At 46.1% G+C, this 26,639-nt stretch overlaps 4 protein-coding genes across 6 annotated transcripts; 3 read left to right on the forward strand and 1 right to left on the reverse strand.

Moving 5' to 3' along the window:
• The first annotated feature begins 1,760 nt into the window (after positions 1-1,760).
• On the forward strand, positions 1,761-3,172 carry LOC132792355 (gustatory and odorant receptor 21a). Its single transcript, XM_060801689.1, has one exon. The coding sequence runs from the start codon at positions 1,761-1,763 to the stop codon at positions 3,096-3,098; it is 1,338 nt and encodes a 445-aa protein (XP_060657672.1). The 3' UTR covers positions 3,099-3,172.
• A 244-nt stretch (positions 3,173-3,416) lies between these two features.
• Positions 3,417-5,138, forward strand: LOC132798182 (xylulose kinase). The gene has a single exon (XM_060809935.1). It carries the CDS (start codon positions 3,417-3,419, stop codon positions 5,136-5,138), a length of 1,722 nt encoding a protein of 573 aa, XP_060665918.1.
• A 68-nt stretch (positions 5,139-5,206) lies between these two features.
• On the reverse strand, positions 5,207-10,067 carry LOC132792350 (cGMP-dependent protein kinase, isozyme 1). The gene is given in 6 exon segments (XM_060801676.1): positions 5,207-5,272; positions 5,274-5,376; positions 5,445-5,630; positions 6,022-7,461; positions 7,518-7,927; positions 9,765-10,067. Coding segments are annotated over 6 exon segments (2,343 nt in total). The 5' UTR covers positions 9,903-10,067.
• Positions 10,068-12,486: 2,419 nt separating this feature from the next.
• On the forward strand, positions 12,487-15,959 carry LOC132798596 (uncharacterized). 3 transcript variants are annotated; one of them, XM_060810519.1, is made up of 4 exons: positions 12,487-12,720; positions 13,740-13,888; positions 14,659-14,884; positions 14,938-15,959. In XM_060810519.1, exons 2-4 carry the CDS (start codon positions 13,872-13,874, stop codon positions 15,754-15,756), a joined length of 1,062 nt encoding a protein of 353 aa, XP_060666502.1. In that variant the 5' UTR covers positions 12,487-12,720; positions 13,740-13,871; the 3' UTR covers positions 15,757-15,959. The 3 variants fall into 3 exon arrangements, with proteins under 3 accessions (XP_060666502.1, XP_060666504.1, XP_060666503.1); XM_060810521.1 differs by having other exon boundaries at positions 14,659-14,880; positions 14,938-15,080; XM_060810520.1 differs by lacking the exons at positions 12,487-12,720; positions 13,740-13,888 and having other exon boundaries at positions 14,739-14,880.
• Positions 15,960-26,639: the final 10,680 nt, after the last annotated feature.

Genomic DNA, 26,639 nt, shown 5'->3' on the forward strand with positions numbered 1-26,639 from the left:
TAAGATTGTGAAACATCTTCCGGACGACTTGACTGCAATTATGTCACACAAAATGTTTGTCCTGCACATCCTGCCATAAAAAACAAGCTAAACACTTTATTTATTTGGTGCTGTTCCGTCGTTAGTCTTGAAACTTTTCGCATTAAACTGGAGAGCAGCACAGTTTGCCAAACTATGTGCAATGAAAATAAGAGAGCAACTCAACGAAAATACATACAACACACGCACATACACATGTATACATAGAACAGCAAAAGGCAACAAGAATAAGTTTAAACTCAGAAATAGTCAATGCATGACTGCGAGATGCCTTTCTCCAAAAAGTCCACATACACACCGAAAGGAAGCTTCGAAAAAGTATCCGCCAACTGCACAGTGAGAAATTCAAATTCATAAAGAGAATTCGTATTCAAATTTAAAATTAACAATTACATATAAAAAATATGAATAACGAAATAAAAAAAATTAAAAATAGAGAAGGATAAAACATGATTCTTATTCTTATTTCAAACATTATTATATCTAAAATAAAATAAATACAATAAACTTTGTATATTTATTGAGAAGAATCATGAATTTTCTTTTCAGTGTCAATTCGATTCAGTTACCAAAGTCTTGGATTTAGTTTTTCTGTCTGTGTGTACAAAAAGGATATAAAAAAAAATGAGAAACCTTTCTTTTCCGACTACTATTACTTCCTCTTGCACAACTCTTTCGATGCAGGGTATAACAAGAGCCGGAGGATTTGCCCGAACTTGCACTGAATGCAAGTTGGCAAAAGGAGAGTGGCAAGGAAGCCGGCAACAGTTGGCCAGGCAGACCCCCAAAAATGAAATGCCTCTTTTGAAGTGCTTGCTTGGATCAGGAAAGTCTATTTTAAACACATTTCAAATGTTGCTGATTCTGCACTGCGTATATATGTGTGAGTGTGTGTGCTGTGTGTGCTGTGTGTGCTGTGTGTGTCTGTGTGTAGATTGAGATTGTGCCATAAGCAGGCGAACACAAGCTGAGCCATCTGCTGATGCTGCTTGACTCGACGACTCAGGGTTTAAAGCCACGAGTCAGTCGAGTGGCTCGTGTTGACTTTGCCCTTTAATTTCTCAGGCAGAAAATGGATCAAAAGTCAGGCGCAGTGACTCACAGTGGCAAAGACACTCACAATGGCCGGCAATGGAAAAGCAGGCGGATCGGAGGCGCAACCAACCAACTATAGTACACACTGTATTCGTTGTGCCGGGCCCGTCCAGTGGTGGCACATTTTTATTGGTCATTAGTCCGAGCCTCTATCGGCATTCGTAAGCATTTACACATCGTTAAACTTTCATTTCCGGCAAATTAAGCGCATTCTATGTACCTTCTGTCCCGCTGTCCTGTTGTCCTCGACCCGGCCCATTCTGTTCGAGGTGGCGCAATATTCACGCCGTTTCCTCTGCTGTCTGCGCCCCCCGTCGAGTCACAGCGCCGGGCGGGCATCGCTTGGTCACCCGTTCGTATCTTGGTCAGCAAAACGTTGTCAATGTGTGCAAGTGTGGAGCGAGGGACGTCGTCAAATGACCACAACAAACCAAGCCCCAGAACTCGACTGGGCATATTTAATGGACAGCAAGCAAAAGGAAGCGCCCGGAGGCGGACTCCGCACACTTTTGTTTGCTTTTCAATCAAAAGTCAATAGCAGAGAAAAGCGGCGTATAAAAGCCGTAAGGACACGCTGCTGCAGCTGGCACTGTTTATCGTCGTCCTGTTGTTCTTGGTGCCTCGTCATGTCGTTCTGGGCTGTGAGTCGTGGCCTGACGCCGCCGGGCAAAGTGGCGCCCAAGCTGAATCCCAATCAGCGTCAATTCCTCGAAGATGAGTTGCGCTATCGCGAGAAACTCAAGATGCTGGCGGGTGGCAATGCCGTCGATGATATGTACGTTCGCAAGCCGGATACCGTGGATGACCCTCACGAGCTTGACAAGCACGATGCCTTCTACGACACCACCAAGAGTCTGCTGGTCCTGTTCCAGATCATGGGAGTGATGCCCATACACAGGAATCCCCCGATCAAGAACCTGCCGCGCACCGAGTACTCGTGGACGTCGAAGCAGGTGATGTGGGCCATATTCACTTACAGCTGCCAGACAACGATTGTGGTGCTGGTGCTGCGAGAGCGGGTGAAGAAGTTCATCACCAGTCCGGACAAGCGTTTCGACGAGGCCATCTACAATGTGATCTTCATCAGTCTGTTGTTCACCAACTTTCTGCTGCCCGTCGCCAGCTGGCGACATGGACCTCAGGTGGCCATCTTCAAGAATATGTGGACGAACTATCAATACAAGTTCTACAAGACCACGGGTTCTTCGATTGTGTTTCCTAATCTGTATGTGCTCACGTACTCGCTGTGCATCTTCTCCTGGCTGCTGAGCATAGCCATCAATCTCTCGCAGTACTTTCTACAACCCGACTTTCGCCTGTGGTACACCTTCGCTTACTATCCTATCATTGCCATGCTGAACTGCTTTTGCAGTTTGTGGTACATCAATTGCAACGCCTTTGGCACTGCCAGTCGAGCCTTGTCGGATGCCTTGCAGGCCACCATTCGGGATGGCAAGCCGGCCCAGAAGCTGACCGAATATCGCCATCTGTGGGTCGATCTCAGCCACATGATGCAGCAGCTGGGACGCGCCTACTCCAACATGTATGGCATGTACTGCTTGGTGATCTTCTTCACTAGCATCATTGCCACATATGGCAGCATTAGCGAGATTATTGATCATGGCGCCACGTACAAGGAGGTGGGACTCTTTGTCATCGTGTTCTACTGCATGTGCCTACTCTATATCATTTGCAATGAGGCGCACTATGCATCACGTAAGGTGGGTCTTGATTTTCAGACCAAGCTGCTAAACATCAATCTGACAGCTGTCGACTCGGCAACCCAGAAGGAGGTGGATATGCTGCTGGTGGCCATCAACAAGAATCCGCCAATCATGAACCTCGATGGCTATGCGAACATCAATCGCGAACTCATCACCACAAACATCTCCTTCATGGCCACCTACTTGGTCGTGTTGCTGCAGTTCAAGATTACCGAACAGCGTCGCTCGCAGACTACTTAAGCTTACGATAAAATTCCGAGTTTTGTTTAATTTGTTTCTATGTGTTTATTGCTTATCCAATTCTCAGTTTGGCTAGATTAAACGCTTTAGATACTTTGTGGTGTTCTTATTGAGCTGGTTTCTTGGAAACAGTTCAGAGAGAGGATTTCTTTCAGTATTGGTTTTTCTTTTGATATGTGTCTCCCTAAACCTTTCGCTAATGTGCAACTGTCGTAACGGAAAATACTTAAGTTGTTGGCGACTAATATATTTCTACCCAATGTCCCAGTCAATCATAGCAGTCTATTAGATTCAAAATTTCAAGTTTTTATCAGGGAAATGTGCCACAGGTTGTCAAAAGATTACAGCAAGAACAGCTACCTAGGTCTCTACATGGGCCTGGAGCGTCTTGAGGCGATCGTAATAAATTCGGACTTAGAAGTGACTTTTCGAGCTGTAGTGCGCTACGATGTGGATCTGCCAGAGTATCGCACGACAAATGGCATCTCTCAAGACGCAGCAACGAACGAGTTCATGGCCAACCCGGTGATGTATATCAAGGCATTGGATATACTCTTCAATTGTCTAGAATCCCAGGGCGCCGAACTGCATCGGGTAGCAGCCATTGGAGGAGCAGCTCATCATTATGGCGCCGTCTTCTGGACGGACTTAGGTTTTCGTCGCCTTTGTGGACTGAATCCCATGTTTCGCCTGCACGAGCAATTCACTGATGATACCTTTGAGATGGTCTCCAGCCCCAGTTGGGTGGACAGGGCTTCCATACCACAATGCTATGACATGGAAGACGATGTTGGCGGCGTTGCGGCAATGGTCAGAATCACGGGTTCCAAATGCTTTGGCAGGTTGACTGGTCCATTAATTCGAAGAGTTTACGAAGAGTCGCCAGAGCAATATGAGCGCACAGTGCGCATTTCGTTGATGAGCAGCTTCCTGGCTTCGCTGCTGGTGGGCAACATTGGTTCTATTGAATTCTCCGATGGCTCTAGCATGAATCTGCTGGATCTCAATGAAAAAGCTTGGTCCGAAGAATGTTTAGAGGCATGTGCTCCAAATTTAAAGCAGCGTCTCATGCAACCAATTGCCTCGAATCGCTTGCAAGGACGTATCGCCGATTACTTTGTGAGTCGTTGGAACTTTCGACCCGACTGCATGATAGTTTCGACCACTGGAAGCAGTGCATCCATGGTTGCTGGCCTGAACTTGGAGGAAAACGTGCTGGTTCTGTTTCTCTCGCAGGCCGATAAAATGCTGATACACTGTAAGCAGCGTCCTCAACTGGAAGACGCCTCCATCATTTGTCATCCAGTCAATATCGATGAATACATCGGTTTAATTCTGATACGCAATGGATGCCTGGTACGTGAAGCCGTCTGCAGAGAGATTGCCAATGGCAAGTGGCGGCTCTTCAACGAAATGCTCGCCTCCACACCGAAAGGCAACGCTGGCAACATTGAGGTCCGTCTGGATAAAATGGAATGCACGCCCGAAGCTCGGGGCAGGTTGCGATGGAATAGTGAAATTAATGAAATGTCTGACCAGGCGTTAAGGGGGCTCGAAAACTTCGAGGACCTCAAATATAATGCTCGCGCTGTCATTGAGGGGCAGATAATGCATCGACGAGTCTTGGCTACTGATGCAGGCATTAAACTTGAGAGCATCACCAAAATAATTGCTCTGGGCAGATGTACGCGCAATCAACACGTACTGCAAATTGTCGCCGATGTTTTCAATACTCCAGTTTACATTCAAGAAGGACCTTCGCCCACTCTCCTAGGCGCCGCCTTTCGTGCCCGCTACGCTTTCTACGAGTATCGCGAGGCGAATTGCAGCTGCTCCCGCTGCAATGCCTGTTGGGGTAGCCAGCCGAAGCTTAGCTACGCCGAGTTCTTCAAGCATTTGCCCGAAGAGCTCAAACTCATAGCCGAACCTTCGCCTGACGTCGAAGCGATCTACGGTCCCTTAACGGATCGCATTAGAAGCATGCTTCGGATGCTAGCGGCCAGAACAAGCATCAACGAGAAACTCATCAAGTACAAATAAATGCAGCATTCGAGTGTTGTATCCCCTAGTTTAATGTAGTCTAATTACTGTCGAAACAACAAAGTACTCTAGTCTAAAAAGTCTGCATCCCAGCCGGAAAGTTCGTCTGGCGGCTCGTTGAGATCGCAGGGGAAACCGATCAAAGTATCGCACGTCTGTGGGATGCGCAATTGGACGTACGAAGGGCGGAATGAGCAGCTGACTGGCCAGACCATCCCAGTCGAAGCCCAGAAACCATCTATGTCAGAGTGGAGTAAGCGTGTGAATAATAGATCCATAAACCTTGCGCAGAAATCCGCTACTCACTTGTGCTTCTTGATGTCCTGTATACCACCAGTTTGATATCCAAGTCGCTCGGAGGGAACATCGCGGCACAGACGCTTGATGAGCTGCACGGCCCAGCGGGATGTGTGCTTGGGAAAGCTGATCATGTCGATGCCTTTCAGAATGAGATTGTACGTCTGCATGGGATCCGGAGCATTGAAAGGTGGTCTGCATAAAGTTGCACAGAAATATCAGTTTATAGCCGAATAAGTGAGTAGTTGATAGATGAGGTGATGCCCAAGTTCATTCTCGAAGAACGATGTGAGTAAAAGTTGATGACAATAGAAAGAAGTGAAGATGTGATGGCCAAAGAGAGAATTTGGGAACAAATGAAACGATCGATGAATAAGTTGAGTATTATAGATAGTAGTGAGAAATCGATGCCCGAGGAAAAATATAACGAATAGATGAAACAGTCGATGACTTCTTGAAAAAGTTGATTTAGATTATGATTTATGATTGAAGAATGAATCAAGGAATTGAAGAAATAAATTAATAGCCGCAGAAAAGATTGATGAATAGACCAAACAGTAGATGAACACCTCGGTGAATCACTTACGCGCCATTGAGTAGCTCGTGAATGAGTATGCCAAGAGCCCAATAGTCCACGGCGCGATCATGTCCCTTGTTGAGTATGATCTCTGGTGCCACATACTCAGGTGTGCCGCAAAACGTCCATGTCTTGGCACTATTTCCTATATACTTGGCAAATCCAAAGTCGACCAACTTAACGTAGCCACGCTCATCAAGCATCAGATTCTCCGGCTTCAAGTCGCGATAAATGATGCCGCGGGCATGCAAATACTCAAAGGCTTGCAGGACACAGCCAATGATAAACTGAGCAGCATTATCCTCGAAAGAGCCGCGATCTCGCAGCATTGTCCAGATCTCACCGCCCATGCACGCTTCGAGCAGCATATAGACATACTTCTCATCGCGAAAAGTGCGAAATAGGCGACAGATGAATGGCGAATTCGAGCTGAGCATAATGGTGCGTTCACTGTAGATGTGATCCTCCTGCTTGGTGTCTACAATGTGCCGCTTCTTCAAGCACTTTAAGGCGAAGGTATCCTCTCGGCCTTGGTGGTACGCCTTGACCAGCTCGACGCGCCCAAAGCCTCCAATGCCCAGAGTGCTGATCACTTCGAGATCTGTGAGCTTCAGATCGGGAAACTCTTGCTGTGCGTGTGCTCCAAAGGCTTCCTCGCTCTGAGCCGCCTGCTTCATGGCCAGCATACGACTCTCATCTCCATAGTCCTTCTCCTTCAACTCACACAGATCACCAATCAGTCGCTTGAACGAATCCCGATCCAAACTCAAGCACTCCACACCCGGCGGCAATGCAATAATGTTGGCTGTCCGCTTGTCCTCATTGATTAGTGCCTGTTCCCCAAAGTAATCCCCGCGACTCAAGGTGCGCAATTCCGTTTCTTCGAGCGAAGCGGGAGTCAGTTTCTGGGTGACTCGCACATTGCCTTGTGATATCAAAAAGAAACTATCGCCAGCCGTTCCCTGGCGTATAATATAAGTGCCAGCTGCATAGAACTCCAGCTCCAGTACGTCGGCAATCTTAGCCAGCAGCTCCTCGCTGAGGTTACGCAGCAGCGGTACCGATCGCAGAAAGTTTACGCTGTTTTCAATGCGCTGCAAACCAGTGCGCATCATAATCTGCTGAAAAACGCGTCGATCGAGTACCCAAACCCTCGCCTCGCTCATCACCCTAATGGAGGCAGTGCGTGTGCAGTTGTAGAGTATTGCCAGCTCACCGAATGCCTTGCCCGGCCCCATCTTGTCCAGCACCTTGCCATTCTGCATCACTGCAAACTCCCCGGAAGCGGAGACGTAAAGATGGGCGCCCACTTCGCCCTCGCGTATCACAAATTCGCCGGCTTCAATGCTCTTTGAATACATGGAGTCCACGAGCTCACGTACCTGCGAGGCATCAATGTTCTTCAGAAAATCATTGTCCATGATGGCATCCTTGATCTGTTGCTTTGCACTATGTCAAAAATTTCGTTATTTCCTGCAAGATCCACACTCATTTCGCCAGCTCACCTGAAATCCTTGTCATATTTGGGTATTGGTGCCGTGTAGGATTGCTGCATGGACTGCACACAGCTCTCAGCGGACACACCTTGCTTTTTAACCGCCGCCGACATTGGCTTGGGCATCACCTCGACTGCCATTGGTGGCGTCGCAGCCGTTGTTTTTGTTGGTGTTGTTGCTGTTATTGTGGTTGGCCTCGTTTTGAGGACGGGCGAATCCAAGCAGAGCGCCTCCAGCATGTACTCTGGACTGCCGGGCATCACCATGCCACAGGAGCTGCAGAGATGCGAATTCCTTTCGCTGCTCGTCACCTCGCCGCTCTGCTCGGGCAGCGGGTAGAGCTTCGATTTGCCTGAGGACGATGGCATCTGCTGTTTGCTGGAGATGTTCAGTTGATTCGTTGTTTGCTGCAACACGCTCTGCATCGGGGGGAACGATTTCAATTGAAAGGCGTCGTTTAATTAATTCAGCGTCCAATTAAGCATTCAATCGTCCGCACATGATCGCTTGGAACACACAATTGAAATGATCGCCCCCAGCCAATGAACCTCACGCGAGACTCGCTCACGTGCCTGACTCTTACTTGCGATGCGCCACACAAAATAAGGGATATCTCTGAGGTTGTATACCCCAAAAGCAGAAATCTACCATTCTGGAAATGTTGCGACCTTCAGTGCCAACTAAGTGGGCCAAGAATAGTTGTGCGGTGTCATCTTATCACGCTAGGCCCGGCCCAGCCCGTCCGCAAATAGAATGCGAAAACTGACCCAAAAAGCACACACGAAAAGCGTAAAGATAAAATGCCGAAATCCACAAAAGAGGCGGCGTCGACTCATAGGGCAAATAAGATAAGCCCAATATCAGTGGCCAGGCAACAGGCCCCAGTTCTGATCCATCCCCTTTAGCCGCTCTTCTTGACTATGCGTATTTGTCTTTTAAATTATTTACACAGAAATTAGCAATTCAAAAATGGTCTGAACACTCTTTTCAGCTCGTATGCTCTGTAGCTGAAAATGTGGCTAAAAGAGCATGACCAATGTGGTCAATAACTGACAAAGGAAATTAAATATTTTGCTGGCAAGTTTGCAATGTTTGGTGAAGAACTTTTAGTTTGAGAGCAGATGTAGATTAAAAATTACAGGGTATTGCCTAGTCTATATCTACTCAAGTCGCCTGTGAATTGTTCTCTTCTGGAGCTCGTGTGCTGGTCAGACGGAATTACGGAATAACATGTATTTATTTACATAAAGCAAACAACGACTCTCGACTGAGGAAACTGCGGCTGCTGTTGCTGCAGAGTCACAGTTTGGGGCTGATGCTGAAGGCAAAGCTGATCCGGCAATTAGCGCTGCAGAGCTGCGAATCCCAGTGTATCTGCTGTATCTACTTTGTATCTAGACTCGCTCTCTGCAAACATGTCTCGTAATCTGTGCTCTTTGGGCCATAAAACTGCGCGCGACAGCGCCACGAAAAATCTCGCCAAGAAGTGCTAATCGTTTGGCTCAATAAAAACGCTTTACAATTTAAATATACACACGCCGGAAAGCTGCTGATAGCTGCTCAGCTGCTCTAGGCTGCCTTAGGCTACTGGGCGCAACAATGCCAAATAATGTTCAAGTACAAACTTATTATAAGACATTCGACTAGAGTCAAACTAGACAAACTGACGAACTATTTGAATGTCAGATAGAAAACCAAAATATATATATATTGGAGGACATAAGAGCTTAAGGCAGTGACAGTAAAAGTAACAATACCAGAAGCAGGGCAATCTAATAGTATCTACAGTTGTCCGTTGCCTGCTGTCTATTATGCTCCGTCTGGTATCTGATATCTGGCTGAGCAGCGGCTGCTGCTTCTGTTGCTTTTGCTTTCGCTGCTGCCCCCTAGAGATAACGACGTGCGACGCAATTGATACGATTGTGTGTGCGCGCGCTTTACAGATACTTTTCGTTTTCTATCTGTATCTGTATCTGCACAAAAGCGAATACGAATTAGTCGAAAACTGTAGGGCAATTGTTGCCATTGTAGTTGTTGTTGGTGTTGTCGCTTATCTGTGGCGCGACAAGAATAAACAAACAAAACAAACAAACGATGCATTAAACCATGACACCAAACAGCTGTAACTGGCGCTTGTTCAACATATGCGGAATGTTCCTAGGCCAAAAGTTTCCTACAAAAACTTTTCCCTATCTTCCCTTCCTTCCCCAATGTTAACCTATCCCACCATTTTTTCCAGCTGTCTGCCCTTCTCACCTTCAGCTTGTGTATTTCGCGGTGCAATTTAACCAGCTCGCACTCACGGCTCTCCACCATCTCTTTGAGTGCCAGCACATCGTTATGCAGCTCGTGAACGAGTGCATCTTGATCCCGTGGGTCGAATCCCCGTGCCATGTCAGCAGCTCTGCTCCACCACAATGATATCCGCACACACGTAGATGATCGACAAGTAAATACTGAGAATGTCTTCCATTCAGACAATCAGCAAGCCTAATTAACGCAAATTATTTTCGATGGGCTCGCGAGCTTCCCGCTATATTGTATTGCTTTCGCACGCGTTCCGACTACGACTGGCGGCTGTTTTTGACTGCCGTTTTGTAGCCAGGGGCCGATCGACGCGACGTATGTGTGATTTCTGATTTGCAAAGAGATACAAATAGTCTAAACCATAACAAAGAGAGTGAGAGTGTTGAAGAGAGACGCGGCAAGAGATCACAGAGATAGAGAGAGAGAGAAAGAGATAGAGCGTTTGCTATCAGTTAAGATAGTTAGCTGTGGAAGATAACCAAAGGGGTTGGCCAGCCAGAATTTAATTTGGCTACTGATATAAAAGCCAACAACAATAATAGAGCGCGTTAAACAACAATACACCAACAACAGCAACAGCTGCATAAGCAAAGCAAAGCAAAGCAAAGAAGTATTGTAGAAAATAAACGCAAGGCAGTTGCCGCTTTTGTGCTTTACATTAAAGCGAAACTTCGAGACAAAAGCCGGGCGTAATTTGATGATGACAGCTTCGCTGGGTAATGGCAATGAAGAAGGGCAGAGCAGAGTACAGCTGAGTAGAAAAGGGGATATGAGTGGCCCAGCAGCGAACGGAGACGGGCAGGGCACAAAGCGTAAAAATGCGAAATGAAAATGAAAATGGCAGCGCAGATGTGAAAATGAAAGCTAAACGAGGCGCGGGGGCCAACAAAACAGCCCGAAATAAAATTGCTTTACAGCCATAATAGAATTATAGTGCCCACTATGAAGCGGCCACGGAGACGGCGACGATGGCGACCGCAGCACGCTCCAGGATAGGGACGGGTTGAATGCTGAGGGGAGAGTGAGGGAGTGTTGCTAAAAGCGAGTGAAATAAAACGCCAACCAGCCAGCCAGCCAGCCAGCTAGTAGACTAAAGCACGGCAAGGACACTGATTTGGCTGGCGGCAACCGAAGCGACGCTTCATCCGCTTCGCGGTGGCCCACATTTAATGTGGTTGTGTCTGCTGGTTGAATAAAGTAAGCGAATAGCAGAGGAGGAGGAGGGGGAGGCGAAGGAGAGGAGCAGGGGGCTCACAGAAGCAGACAGTGATGTATGTGGCCGTGAGTGCGTGCTAGCAAGAAAAATGCCACTGCGATTTGTGGGACGTGACAACATCGAAAAATCTTTAGGCGCCAAGAGGCAGCAAAGGATTAGCCGCCGACAGTCGACAAGCGACAACCAGCAAGCGGCAACCGGCAACGACGACAACCGACATACGCGGCGTATGCGTAATGATGCAGCAAATGATCTATTAGATACGATACTCTGATGGCAGAGCGAGAAGCGGGAGAGTAAGAGAGAGAGAGAGAGAGAGAGAGAGAGAAAACATTTCGTAATTTGCTGTAGAGCTGAGAGACTCAGTTCTCAGTTAGGCAACGAAAAACTTTCGACACTTGTGCGCCCAAAACTGTGATAATTATCTCGAAGCGCAAGTGTAACGAATGAGTCCCGCCCTCTTTATTGCCAAGACGATGGAGATGACGATGGCAATGGAGATGACGATAGAGACAGAGGCAGAGACAGAGACAGAGTATGAGGGACAAGAACTAATTGCCCCAAGGACACGTCGCATTACTTTAAACGTCAATCTGCAGAGCGACTAATTAATGGACGCTAATTTCAACTATGGCCACCAAAACAAGCACCGACGTGAGGTGAGTCTCTAGTCTGGAGTCTGTGCTATCATAAAAGTGTCTGTGGCGCATTAAGTGCACGATGCTGTAATGCAGGGATAAGCCAACTCTAGACTAGCCACAAAGAGGCAACCTCAATTACAAAGGCAAATGCGATAGCAATAGCTAAGGCTCAAGTCAAGGCGAACCAATCAGTCTAACAGGCAAACAGTCAAACAGTGTAACGGGATTTGTTGCCAATATTTACATAATAAATATTGCATATCTGTGACAGCCCGAGGAACAAGTTTCCCGGTCGAAGCAGACGACGACCGACGTCGCTCCCTCAACCCCAGACCAATATCCATTTGTGCTTTGCATCTGCTTTGGCTGTGGCTGTGGCTGTTGCTGTTCCCGTTGCCGTTGCTATGGTTGTCGCTGTCACTGGCATATGCCAGAAATGTTAACCAGCTGCAAGACATACACAGAGCGAGAGAGAGAGAAAGAGAGAGCGATGGCAGTTAAGTGTGATAAGTGTCATACACAAAAACACACACACAAAGCAACAGAGTGGAGAACAATATAGAATAGAGAAATGGGAAACGGGAAATGGGCAAGGAATGCGAATGCGTGCATAAAAGGTGGCAAATCGAGTGACAATCTATGGTTATGAGCGTATAAGTAATGTTATCCCATCACAAAACCCCCACTTCCCCTCACCAAGCTCCTTCTCACATATCCTGCACCTGCAAACTTGTATGTAAATGAGAGCTTAAGCAGGCTTTGACAAATTCCACACTCCAAACCCAACTGTGACAGTCAACCCGGGTGCCACATTTAGTTTCCTATTCTCAACGTGGTTGTGAATGTGAATAGAATCAACACACACACGATAATTTCACAAAAATATACCAAAATACTTATTTTATTTTTATACCTTCGCACAAGGAACACATCCAGGAAGAAAAGAACAAGTATAGCAGGCGTAGAGTGAGAGTTCGAGTGCGAGGCAAACGACTAAACCAAAGGATTGCCATCGCCGACCCACAATCCACAAGAGTCTTTTAAGCAGGTGAGCAATAAGTTTCAAGTTTCACAGCTCCAACCAGATAAGAGAAACAGGCCTCCTCTGGCTTTGTCCCCATCGAAGGACTGGACATGAACAAGAACCATAGAACAGGACAAATCCGTCTCACCCACATGACATTCCTCGCAGTTATTCAATTAAAATCTCTACGCACTCACATACCCCACGCACCACCTTTTATCATTCCCCCTTCCCCAAATCTTGGCCATGCCACAAAGTCCGCCGCATTGTTCGCAGCGTGAAAGTAGCCCAGGGGGCGCAGGTGATGCTGCCAAAAAGTGCACGCTTGGGATTAATTCTAGCCATTCGGTCTGGCCGTTCATTTGTCTGTCCATCCTGTCCGTCGACCTGCTGCTGGCCTTCTGTCGTGCTCTGGTCCGATCCGGGCTTCAATCCCAGCATTTCCCAGCTACCGCCAATTTCACCTGCCGAGCCGACGGAGAACTCATTCATTTTCGGTCTTTTGTTGTTTTATGCTCGTGCTCTCGTATCTCTTTTATTGCCTCTGTCGCTGCCTTTATCATACACTAACCTCCGGGCAGACAGCCTCTTAACTTTCACCTCTGACCCCCAGAAAGTTAAGCTAGACAAAGCTATGCTACTAATTTCATGACTTTCAATCAGCTGAGTACCGATTTGACATGCCATCTGTATGGAATCAAGGCATCGACTTCGAACATCAAAACGGCCATTAGATAAATCTGCAAAAGCGTATACAGCTTTCGGTCTTGCCCCTTCTGCACTCGTTTCCTTGTTTTTTTCGGGCTGCTTGTTCGTTTGTCTGCTTTGTCCGTTGCAAGATAAATAGTAACATGTTTACTTTGGCCTCCATCCACCACCCGAAAATCCCCCGCAATCCTCATCTAACTCATGTCCATTTCGCATTTCGAGGGGCCACAAATACTGTTGCTATCGTGGCAGAGACGTGCATCAGTTGTGCTGGCCAGTTGAATTCTTCAATGGCCATCGCTTGAATTGTGCGGCTAATTTTTGTGTGATTTCAGCTGCAAGTCGTTGGCGAGCAATATTATGCGATATTCGGTTTAATTCTGGCTGCCCATTAGAAAGAGATAACCAGAGACGCACATTATCCATTCGTCAGACGACAGCCGACAAGAGTCTTTCAATTGCGTGTCATGGACATTAATCTAAGGTAAGTTGGCGACTTGTACACATCCTCATCTCCACATTCATGTCTAGATTCGTTTCTCTCTTTCGAGTGAAACTCGCTGTACCAAATTTTTGTTGCAAATAAATTTAGATTTGTGCTTTCCTGACATTCCCATCGTGTCCGTGAACTGACTGTTGGTTGCTTTTTAGCCAACTGCTGAGTGTAGACTGCTTGCTGATGGCTGTGCGTGTTTCTGAAGTTTTGCAAATTGCCAGGGCACAAACACACACACAGCCAGTTCTATGGCCAGCGGACAATGATAGATTAGCTGTGTGAGTGTTCCCTCTTTTCCTCACACTCGTAATACCCTCTCATTCTCACTCTGATTAGCCCTTGGCATGCCCATCCTTCCCCTATCCACTATGTGCACTCCACATTAGGAAACTTCAATTGGCAGTGCCAACATCTCTTGCAACAAAATTAAACTGTAATTGAAAAAGTCAATTAAAAAGTTTCGCATTTTGCGCCCAACTACCACACGAGACGCACTACTACTAATAGACAGAGAAAGAGCAACAGACAGCGTCTGCTGCTGCCCTTTGTCTTCGTTTTCTTTCTCCATAAGTTTGGGGCAGCAATTTTTGAAGGCGAAACTTTCTTGGCTTTCACACTGTCGCAACAGCTCGAGAAAGCTCCATGCGAAAGCGAGCAAAGTGGTTAATTATCAATTAGACTACAAGTTTCCATGAATAGTAATGAGTGTTTTTCGGACCTCAATTGCATTTCACAATTTAAAGACTTTTTCCCTCCAGCTTGGAACACTACGAGGAGTTTTACAAACTGGCTCTTGCCGCCCAAGAACAGGCGCATGTGGCTCCCAAATGCCTGAGGAGAGTGGAGGAGCTACAGCTCCGATGCCGCATCTGTGGCTGCTTGGACGATGGCAGCTTTGTGGACTTGGATGCGGTGCAAGACTTTGAATTCGAGCCCTCAATTTGCAGTTACCGCGAACTCTTTCAGCGCACCTCACTACAGTTTGTAAGTAGACAACTGTCCGCTCTTTCTATCTTCAAGTGTTCCCCCCTTTGCAGCAATTCCACACGATGCCTGATCTGCCGAGTCGCCTCTGCATCAGATGCGGATACAAAGCAAAGATATTTTATCTCATGACCAGACAGTTTGTATACGGCCAGAATGCGCTACGCTCAACGGTCACGGATTGGTATCACACAAAATACCAAGTAGAGCCTCCCGAGCAAATTGAAGATCGCAAGCGACTGATGAAGCAATTGGCTTTAACCGAAGCTGCTCAGATCGAGGCAAAGCGTAAGGAAATGCAAGCGACAAAGCCACTGACGCCAGTCAAGGATCTAATAAAAGGCTATGACATGCAAGGTTCATGCGACCTTAAACGATCGATTTCAGTTGACAATCGATTGAATACAACAGGCATACCGAGTCAACTTAGTTCCGAATCACACGATCGAAAGATTATCAAAGAAGGTCAGCAAATGGTGCGCTCAACTATAAATCTCGGAGGTGCTTCAAAGATGCGAAGTCCCACCGTTAAAGGTAATAACCAGAGTCAGCTCCCGCAGTCTCAGCAATCACAGACAGCTCGCAATCAAGTGCATCGAGCGGAGACTCCAAAGACGCCTTTTCGAGAGAGGTTTGCTGGTCTTAAGTCAGATGAGAATCGCGAGTGCCAGGTTACTCCACGAGTCATGAGGAGCGAGGCGAGAGGAAGTGGAGGACGTGGAGATCGTGCCCTACTTAAAACTCAGTCGAATCGTAAAATTCTGGATACGACTTCAACGACAGAAGGCAAGCTCCCGCAATCGCAAGAGTTTGCTCCCTCAAAGGCTCAACTGCTGCAGAAGCTTCAGGAGCGTAGAAGACAATGGCGATAATCCTAGTACAAATAATAATGCAATAGTTGTCCTACATTATAATTAGTTATAGTTTGCCAATTTAATAGTGAAAACGGAAACAGTGAAAGCAACATTTCGAAATAAGCTACGTCTAAATTCTTAATGTATAAGTGTGATTCTCGTGCAAATCCGACTCACACTGTTATACATACAAATAAATACGAAATGTCGAGAAGCAATAAGGAGTAAATTTCAATTCAATTTGCGTTGCAGCATTATGAAATGTGCAGGAAATTAAAAGAATAAATCAAGAAAGACTTCATTTGCCAAAATGTATGTATGTTGAATTTTCAAAGAGTAATCAAAGGTCTGAGACGGGACGAGATTGGAATCCTTTGAAGAGCTCAGAGTTGAGCTCAACTACGAGTAGTTGGGGCAGTAACTAACTAGCAGTTTTTCTTTGACAAGCGGAAGCAGAGCGATGAAGATGGATGCGTTGGCAGTTTGCTTGGTGTTTGGCTTAGTAGTTGGTTTTTGTAGCAAACTGCAACAAAAACACGTTGTAGTAGTATTTAAAAATGCAACAAGCAACGCGATTCGATTCGTTTCGATTCAATTCGATGGAAGTGTGTGTGTGTGTGTGTGTGTGTGAGCTTTGAAAGCGGGTCATAAAATCGATAGAAAGAATCACACAAAAAGCAATCCGCATTCTCTTAGTCCACACACACTCACACACACGTATACACACAGACCCACTTTGTAGGTCAGCGGGTGTGGCATTTGAGCAATGGTGGCGCAACAGCAGGGGAGCTTGAGGGGCAGTTGCCACCAACTGTGGCGTTTGGGGGCGTGGTATAAAGGCCAGCCAAAAATGCCAAACAAATTGATTGGAATCGAAAACGAAACGTAAACGAAAACGATTCATATGATTGACTGGCTGACTGACTGATGGACGACAGGCAATATGATGGCGAAGGGGACACGCTTGATGGAGCGGAGCGGGCATATTTCGTATGTGCCCCGGCCGGGTATGTCTGATGTTTGCCATTGATTGCATGTTTTCACCCCCCCCAAACAAGCTACAAAAAAAGGCCAGCACCTGCCAACCTCGCAGGCCATGCAACTTGATTTGACCGTATGAAAGTCAAAAATTTTGCACTGCATTTAATTTGATTACATGGGAAAAGTTGAACAGAAATTAAAAAGGGAAGAAAAGAGAAGAAAACCAAAACCAAAACCTGAACCAGAACCAGAATCAGAACCAGAAGCCGAGCACGAACATGAAATGGCATTCAGTTTGATGAATGCAATTACGCAACGAGCTGTGTGCCTTCAAATTGTTTGTTTTGTTGTTACAATCGTTGATGTTGTTGTCATAGTATACTAAAGTTGTTGTTGGTGTTGTTGTCAGTGGCATCGAAAATGCATTCCGCATTATTTGATGGTCATTGCCCGAAGCTCGAAGCTGAAAGCTGCAAGCAGCCCGCGGTGGATGAGTCGCCATTCAAATCGAGTTCGATACCAATAGAACAGAATTGAATAGCATTCAAACTCTGACTCCTCTCATCCTTAAACACGGCAAACCGACAACGCGAATACACACACACACCCACACACACTCGCACACAATGGCCAAGTCATGAGAGAGAATCGCGTTGAATCGACGTGTTTATTCACTGCATTTCCTGTTGATATTCAACAAATGCCAGCGCCACATTCACCAACTCCCGGCCAACTTAAATGCTTCCCCTTCGTGCCATCCTAACTGCATCCTCGTTGACGCTGTCTGTCGATGTTGCGCTTCGCAAAAGGAAACAGGAAGCGCATTTGCAGCAGCCGCCGGCATCAGCAGCATCAGCAGCAGCAGCAGCGTCACAAGTTGCCCATTGATTTTTGTCACTTATTGTTTGCAATTTTCAATGTTCTCGTCGTTGTTGCCTCCAACAAAAACGAGGACATCAACAAGCACTGCATCCAAGCATCCACTCATTTGCCATGAATTCTAAACATTTAATGCTTTATCTATGGCTCTCCTCTCGAACTATTGAAACTATTCTGTTTTAATCGACCTCCCTCACTGCGGTCGCCCATAAAATCTAAAAAATGTTCCAACAAATTGCATTTGCTCCAATGACTTTGCTTTACCAACAAATAAAATAATTTATAATACGCTTTACTGTCATTATTGACAAACGGATTAACAACGTTGGAGATGAATATGTTTTAAACCAAAAAATGAGAAATACCTTTACTTGCCGAATCGATAAAGAGGTCAACATAAATCCGATTACTCGAGTACCTTCAACCTTGATTAAATAGTCATGAAATTGAAGACAAAGCTAGCGATTTGAATTTTTAAAGGATGTAAAAAGCTGTAAGCTGTAGGCTCTACAAATTTGATTGCAATTCCAAACTGAATTCACTCAAAAAGTAAAACTCTTTAATATGAAGAGTATTTCAACGTCGGAACAGCATTATTAATTCTTGATAATACCATTTGGCTGCGATTTTCCCTGTTTTCCCCCTTTTATTATTTACATTTTTCACGTTTCAATTTTAGTTGCCGTATTCAGCATTTAAGCTGCTGCAGAGGCACCTTGTGGCCAGTGCTTTGTTCACATGGCCACATGGCATGCAAACCGTCGCTTGGCATTGTTGCAGCTAAAGGACCGCCAGGCAGCCACGCCTACTGCGCAGCGAGTCCAACGAGTGCAGCGGGCAAAAAAAATATTGTGAAAAATACAGAAAAAATAAAGAAAATATAAACTAAAAATGTTTTATGCATGAACAAACCACAACAAAGCGCGTAAATGTCATTTCCTTTTGACTAAAAGGATACTTTGAAATTGAAATTGTGGTATTTTTACTCACACACACAGTCTCAGAAGCAGACACACTCACACACACACACATATACGAATGGGGGCTTCAAGTGCAACGTATGCCACGAATCGCCTGCAGTGCCTTTGTTGCCATTTCCGCCTGCCTCCTCGTTGCACTCATTTCCACGCAAGTGAGAAGCTACTGTACTGAGAGAGAGAGAAAGAGAGAGAGGGGGGAAAAATAGAAACGACGCCCAGCAAAATGTCTCAATCAAGGCAATTGGCGCTGTCGATGGCGATGGCGATGCGATGCGATGCCTGGTTGCACAAATGCAACTCGCATAGTTTGCGGCTAATTACGCTCGACAAATAGCGAACAGACAGGCGAGAGCGGCAAGGAGAGGATGAAGTACTCTTTCACTCGCACTCAACTGAACATCATCGTTAGGGCAGCAGCACAATAAAAGTTTGTGCGACGCTCTCGATGCGTGCGCCTTGAAGTATGCAGCAGAAAAAGCGAAACAAGACATTGCAATGTCATCGAGTTGAATTGGCATTGAACGTTGTGGACATTCGCCATTCGCCATTCGCCATTCACCACTCGCCATTTGCCATTGTATTGTGGCAAGCTGTGGCTGTCCTCTGTCCTCTGTCTGTCCTGGCACACTCTGAAGTCGCATAAATTATTCAAAACTTTGTCCTTAACAGTTGCAGTCGGATTGGCATGCAGTCGACCATTTGCCTCCCCGGACTACTTACGATTCCTAAAATATTCATGCAAGGAGATGCGATGCAAGCAGACGGAGTTGCTCAATGCTACAATGCTAAAGCAGGAGGCGACAATTATGCAAAAAAAATTTTGCAACAAGAATGCTAGAAATACAACAAAAGACGACGGCGGCGGCAAATTGAATCAAATGGAAGCAAATGTACGTCGCCATCATTCAGCATTTGCATTTGCGAGTGAAGAATGACTGCTGTACGAATGAAAGAGCGCGGATTGGAAGCGTGGGGCAGAGGCAGAGGCAGACTGCAAATTGGCCTAACCACGATGTACACACACACAAATCAACAACAAAGCTGATGCCTACCCGGATCCGCTGTCGATGAATGCGGGGCCACCATTTGCCGCAGGCTGTGCGCCGAAAACTTTTCGATGCCGGGCCACTCAAATGAGCGCTCAAAGTTTGTTTTATGTGCCGTTGACGATGGCAATGGCGATGGCGATGACGATGGCAACAGCAAAGTTCAATTACGGTCAGCAAATTGTTTCGCAATTTGAAAACACATTTTCATAGTTTTTACGCTGACAGCGCCTGCAAGTAAGGCAACAACAGCTTTCCTTAGTCACTTGTATTTATGAGGGCTGCCAAGAGAAGTAGAAATTGTCAGAGAAGTGCTATAAATGCTACCGCCAAGCCGCAAAGTGAGCAGTGAGCAATGCGAAAGCTGCCACGGATGGAACGCACAAGATTTTAATCACGATTTGCGCATATTGCGTAAAATTGAATTTCAAAGTAACCAAAAACTTTGCCCCAGCCCACAATGCTGCTAATTCCTTTGTGCCTCTTCTTTCTCTTTGTGTGTGTGTGTGTGTGGAACATTATAACGACAGTTGCAGTTCAGTCTGAGTGATGTGTTTACATGCCATTGTTGTGATCTAGCATTGCTTCAACTTAATTGAGGCACATCTTGCTAAAGACATGCAACCGTTGCAAAAGCAGCAACAGCAGCAGCCAACTGTGGAAGTGGCAGCAACCCTGGCTTACATCACTAAGTCCTGGCGTGCTCCACAATAATCTCTTTGCTGTCAGACACTCAGCAGCAGCAGCAGCAACATGCCTGAGTCTGCCTTAAGTAGTTGCAGTCACGAATGAAACATGACTGCTGCAGATTGTTGCTGTTGTTGTTGCTCAGCTCGCTCTTCTTCTCGTTATGCCTGAAAGAGGTTTTAATTTCATTTTAAATTCATAAGCTGCATTGCCAGCGTCAGCGCCAACGCCAACGTCAATGCTTCTTCAAGTTCTGGCCAATCTGTAAATTGAATTCTTAGCGAGAACAGTCGATGGTCGCAACGAAACATTTAAGTAGGTTTATTTCGGTCTGGCGCAAATTCAATTTAGCCTCGGGTCGCATTGTGGCACGTTTTTTAATAAGTCCCATCTTAGGCATTGTTCCGGCTTACTCCATTTACCATAACTCCCTCTTCATCCTCCTCCCGCTGCTCTCCAGTCGAAACAAAACAAATTTCAAACGCCTCTTTGAAGCCTGCACAATGCGGCGTATGCGTAATATTTGACTGAGAAAGCGGACCAAAACGCACTTTTAATTTAATATTCATAAGCAGCAGTTAATGAAAAACACTTGTAGTCATTATTAGCCCAGGGAGGGAATTCCCCGCCCGGCTCCTGTTACCTCTCCAGAGGCAGGTCGCAATATCCGCGCATAATATGCGAGGCTTTGGCTGCGGCTCAGTTTCAGTTTCAGCGTTCAGGACTCAACGCAGTGCGTCGTGTGCCATAATAAAATGTCAAATATGTTTGGCGCAATTTAACCGCAACACAATCTCCTCCAACTCGGCTCCGGCATCAGCTTCTAACTCTGAAATGCCACTCGACGACGCTTAAGGACACTTAGGGACGCTATTCAATGCCGAGCATGCGGATGGCGAATGGCGGATGGCGGATGAGTGTAGGTAAAAGCATGAGAGGATGGCCCAATGTCGATGTGGATATGAATGTGAAGTGTGGAAGCAGGCAGCACGCGGCTTGTGGCATGTACCAGGTGGCAGTTGCCGGTTGCCAGTTACCAGTTGCCAGTCGACAGGTAAAATGGCAAACGGGCTTATGGCTCTACGGGATTCAGGGTTTAAGTTACACTTGCTGGTCGAACAGTGTGAGAGTGTGTGTGTGTGTTTGTTTGTTTGTTGTTACTGCTGCTGTTGTTATTAGCATAAAACGGCTACGTGCCTCAAGTTGTTGCAAGCTTAAAGAACAAGCTAAGCCAAGTCTGCCTTTCACAATCTATCGATTTTATTCAACATTTCTCACCTACTGCCTTACAAATCGAAGGTCCAAGACAAAGACAAAGGGATAAAAGGCACACACAGCAAGCCAGCCAGCTACACTGCACGCCATTTTAGCGTTGTGTGTGAAATGCTAGCATATGTGCAGTTGTGTGTGGGTGCTGACATTGCATGCTACTTGAGAAGCCAAGGAATTCGCATGCCATCCAACGAAGCCAACCAAGCCAACCAAGCCAACCAAGCCAACCAAACCAGGCAACCCCAGCCAGGAAACAGTCAATAAAAGTCCACTTGAATTTCAGCTGACATCTCAATTATTTTTGCTCTTACACTGTGCCTTGCCTTTCTTCCACTTCATATCACTCTTCTTCTCTGCTTTGATTATCCTAAGGTGGAGAATACACACGATGCTTGCGCCACCTGAAGCCGGATCAAGTCTCAAGGCCTCAGCGACATTTGCGTGTCAAAATAATTAAAATTTCATTACGAAATTCACATAAAGTATTAAATATTTAATTGCTTTGCGATGCAATCACAAATGCAGCTTAAAACGGGTTAAAAGGGGCAAAAGGAGCAACAGAATCAGCGTCGTTATGCTATTAGTTAATTATTACCGACACCTTCACCGAGCAGAGACAGAGACAAATCCCAAGGGATGTAGTATTTTCATGGCTCACAAATCACAGCGAGATTATCGCACAATGCGAGAAACCCTCCCACCTTTATGCCCATCTACAGTGTTGCCTAACTTGACATTTAACTATTCTATGCAAGTCTTTAGAATTCATTTATTTATAAGTATTACTTTCAGGCATAACTAAAAGTTGCTTTACTATTTTGTATTCTCTGATGGGGGCAACCCTGGTCACCAATTAACCCAGTGAAATTGAGGAAAACTGATGTAAGACTTGAGGCAAAGCATTTGGCGTTTTGGGGGAAAACATTCAAAACGAGCAAACTCATTTGACCAACTTAAGTTGATTACGCCCAAAACGAGACAGGGACAGTGAAGGAAACAGGAATAAAGATGCGCCGCGGGGTAAGAGGGGAAAACGTGGGAAGAGGGTGCGACAGGAATCCTCTAACAGCAATAACAAACAATTCATTTTGTAAGTAGAGTTGTGCGCGCGGATTTCTTTCTGGGCTATGCCAAATCCGCCAAGCGACGACAAAGGCGTCGGGGAGCGTAGAGAGGGGTGCGTGCTTCAATGGGCGAGAGAAAAGGAAAGGAATTCTGTCAAGCTGGCATAATCTGCGCTCAGTGTCGTTTGCTTATTTGCATAAAATAATTGAAAGGCGAAATTTAAAAGAATCAACAAAGGCGGCTAAGCAAAAGGAACCAAACCAAACCAAACGAAACGAAACGAATTGAAACCAGAGCGAATCTAAAGCAAAGCAAAGGAAGGCAAGGCAAAGCGAACGAATGATGCTCCAAAGGAAAACACTTCAAATGCCAGTTGGACAAAGCATAAAGGAGACCAATCAAAAATGTGGAATAAGAACAACGGTCAAGTGAGAAGCGTAGAACGCCCTCAAAGTGCACTAATTACTTGTGCAGTGTCTCATTGCAGGAGCCTCAAGGATATGCGTTAGCTCCACGAACACAATGATGATCGCAATAATAATAATAATGGCCATAATGACGATGTTGGCTATCCTCGGGGGCGTCATTTGCCATTTTAATTGGTCACCCCGACGACAACGTTTACAGCTCTCGTTGATGTAATATAACTGTCTGCTGATTGACTAATTGGCCAGCCTACAACTGTATATGTGTGTGTGTGTGAATATGGCTTGCGAATGTTCCTTGTGGGGCGCATTGCAATCATTCGATTTGTGTGTTGCATCCTTCACATGGCAATTAATAAACGGCACAAATTCAATTAAATGGAATTAAATCTACCATACCTGAACGCCTCTTCTCCCCTCACCACCCCACCCACATATAACGTGTCTACAAGCTGCCGTCCATTGAGTGTCCATCGGACAACATCGTTGTGCGCTTCAATTAGCCAGCTTCTCTCAAACAGTCAACTCGTCCATGGTCTATGCTCAATGGTCACGATTCGCTGCTCGCCCGCCTGGTCAATTGAGTTACCTTTGTGTCTGTCTGCCTCCATCTGCTCTCCCCCTGCTGTCCATCTGCTGTGGTGGCACATTACAATCGCATCACGTCAACAAAAACCAACACTTATGCCAACAGTTAATTGAGACGACATACGTAGTACGAGCATTTTAATGGAAAATCGAAATGGAAATGGCAAATGGCGATGGCGAATGGCAACCAACACAGACGTCTGCGATTGAGAAGAGCTCGGGGAATCAAATGTCGGTCAGGCTGCTGCCGGCCATAGAGATTGCTGGATAAATACGCGTCGAGATTTACACCTACAGACGTCTCCCCTGAAGTCCCTCTGCGACGCTTATCACTCGCCAATTGTCGTTTCATCAACTAAATTGAATTCAACTTCGAGTGGCGCAATGAAGCAGTGCGCTGAGCTCAATGGCGGGGAGGGAGCGGCAACGACCACGTGTTGGGGCTTTAATGTTTACGCAGTCAACGCTGATGACGTCTTCGGATTTATGTAAAGCCTTCGCCCATCACAGACGCGCGACCCTGGAAAGCAAACACCTGAGCCGGAGACTGATCCAGTCCTTCTTCAGCTCTGCAAACCCTACGTGTGCTCTGTCCAAAATAAAGAGCAGGCACGTGACGGCAGGCAAACGCATAACGCATCAGGTTTTAATTATGCAAAGAGCTTGCTGAACGACGCTGATTGATTGCCGACAGTCAACGCCGTCGACATTGATGAGGAAGCTCAAACCGAAAATGAAACTGAAGCTGACGCTGAAGCTGAAGCAGAAACTGAAACTGAGCTGAAACAATTGAGAACCGTTCGTTGCCCAGGCAGCTGATACGCTCAAATGTGAGGACGCATCGACCCGGGGCAAGGAGCAAGGGGCAAGAAGTTATGAATAATGCCATTATCTTCGGTCACCCTCTGCCTCCATCTCTGCAGCTTGCCACCAATTTAAGTGTGACAGCTGCAAGGGATTGCATCCTGCCGAGGCGCCTTGATGTCGTGGCTCTTTTCAGCAAAATGACAACAATGTCCATTAAACTTATTGAAGAACCTTCAACGTTGCAGTCCCGCAACCTTCCTCCCTCTATCTACCTATTTGCACAAAAGTGCTGAGTGTTGTACTCTCGTTAATGGCTGTTTTTGTGAGTGCAATTGCAGTTTGGGGCAACAATTTGGTATTAAAATAAACTGTTTTTCAAGTGGAACGTTTCATTAAACACGCTCGTCCACTTTCGGCAAGCCTTATCGAGCTCAACATGTTCCATGATTGAACATCTCGAGTAGCACGCACATATTGAGCATTTGGTCAGTTAGACATTTGGACATTTGGCAATTCGCAATTGCCAATTGGCATTGAAATGTGAATCAAAATTTTTGAGCAATAATCTTTTGAGTCGGCTTTGTGGCGAGAAACGTAAGAAGAAGCTTGGCTCTAATCGAAAATGCATGCTATGAAATTGGATTTGCCGCAAGCACGCTTCTGCCACTGCGAAACAACTTCTAACAAGTTTCAAATTTCCTGCCACTGCGGCTCCGACTGCTTCACTCACTCACTCACTCACTCCTTAGAAGACTGCGGACTCTCTTTCGTCTGCCTAGACACGGGACGAGCCCTGACTTCCTAAGTCCGTACACATCGCTGCACATTTATTTCCGGCAAATTAGGCTCAGCCTGGGCCGTAGCGTCGGCGTTGGCGTTGGCCAAAGCAGTTTTCCTTCTTAGCAGCAGCTTTACGTTAACGTTGACATTGCTCATACGCCCCGACGGACAGTCGACAGAGGCGTCTGATAGTCAGTTGCCCAAACCGTCGTCAATACGAAAACATGAAAATGATAACAGACAATTTATTGAAGCGCAGCCCAATGCCCAGTTCACATCCCTTGCCCAACCACATCCACAAGCCAAATGAGTGGACAGTTCTTGGCCCCAAAGTAGACAACACCAAGGATCATAACCCACGCACAGTGGGGCAAGCAAAGGAGTCTGAGATGTGATTAAAATTTAAATTGAATCGAAATTATTTGAAATTGAATAATCGATGCTAATGTATTGGCATCATTTGAGTCAGGCCATGTCACATTAGGCTTTTCATCATGGATTTTTTCCCTTGACTCTTCCATTGTGAAAGCCGCAGACACATATTTCAGTTATGAGCAAAAAGAACCGCAATGTGGAGCTCGAGATTATTATGATTTGTCGATTCCTGGCGACTGCGTTTCGCATTTGTATCTGTATCTGTATATCTGTAAATGTATCTGCCTTTCTTCTACTAAATGTGCGTCTCTGTTGTCGCAGCCAAGTCGAATGGAGTCGAGTCGGAGGGTCGAGTCTATTTTGTGCGGATGTTTATTTATTGCTCGCAATTTTCTCGATTGTATTTTTCGTATGTTGTGTGTTTGTCTGCACAGAGTCGTCGTTCGAAATAAGCTTAAATTCATGCCGTGTATTTATTATCAGCAAAGCAAACTCATTCGCACACAACACAGAGCAGAACAGAACAGAACAGAGCACAGCACTCATGAATCCACTCACAATAGACTCGCTGACAAATATGCACGCCCCTTTTGAATTCAAAGCTATTTTGCATGTTTTTGATTTTTCGCTGACTTCTTTTGCCGCTGACGCTGCCGCTGACACCGTTGTGGCAGGTGGCACCTGGGTGACCCATTTGCCAGTTCCCCCGCAAATTCCCACGGCTTTCCCTTCTCTAACGCAGCTTAGCAGCCCGTGTCAATGGCTGTGTGCGTGCAAATTTGTTGCTCGCCAGGCTTATGGCGCAGGCAAGGTGAAAGCCAAACGACAGACGGATTCACAGTTGGCAATAGAGATGGATATGGAGAAATGGAGAAATGGAGAAAGAGGCTCAACCAGGGCAACATACATCACATGGTTTTCACCTGCAGCTGTGCCAAAAAGGGCGAGTGTTAAGCAGACATTTTTATTTACGTTGATGGCCATAAACATTTGAATTACAATATAATATTTAAGCG

Source organism: Drosophila nasuta, chromosome 2L (genome assembly GCF_023558535.2).
Source record: "Drosophila nasuta strain 15112-1781.00 chromosome 2L, ASM2355853v1, whole genome shotgun sequence".
Classification (NCBI taxonomy): Eukaryota; Metazoa; Arthropoda; class Insecta; order Diptera; family Drosophilidae; genus Drosophila; species Drosophila nasuta.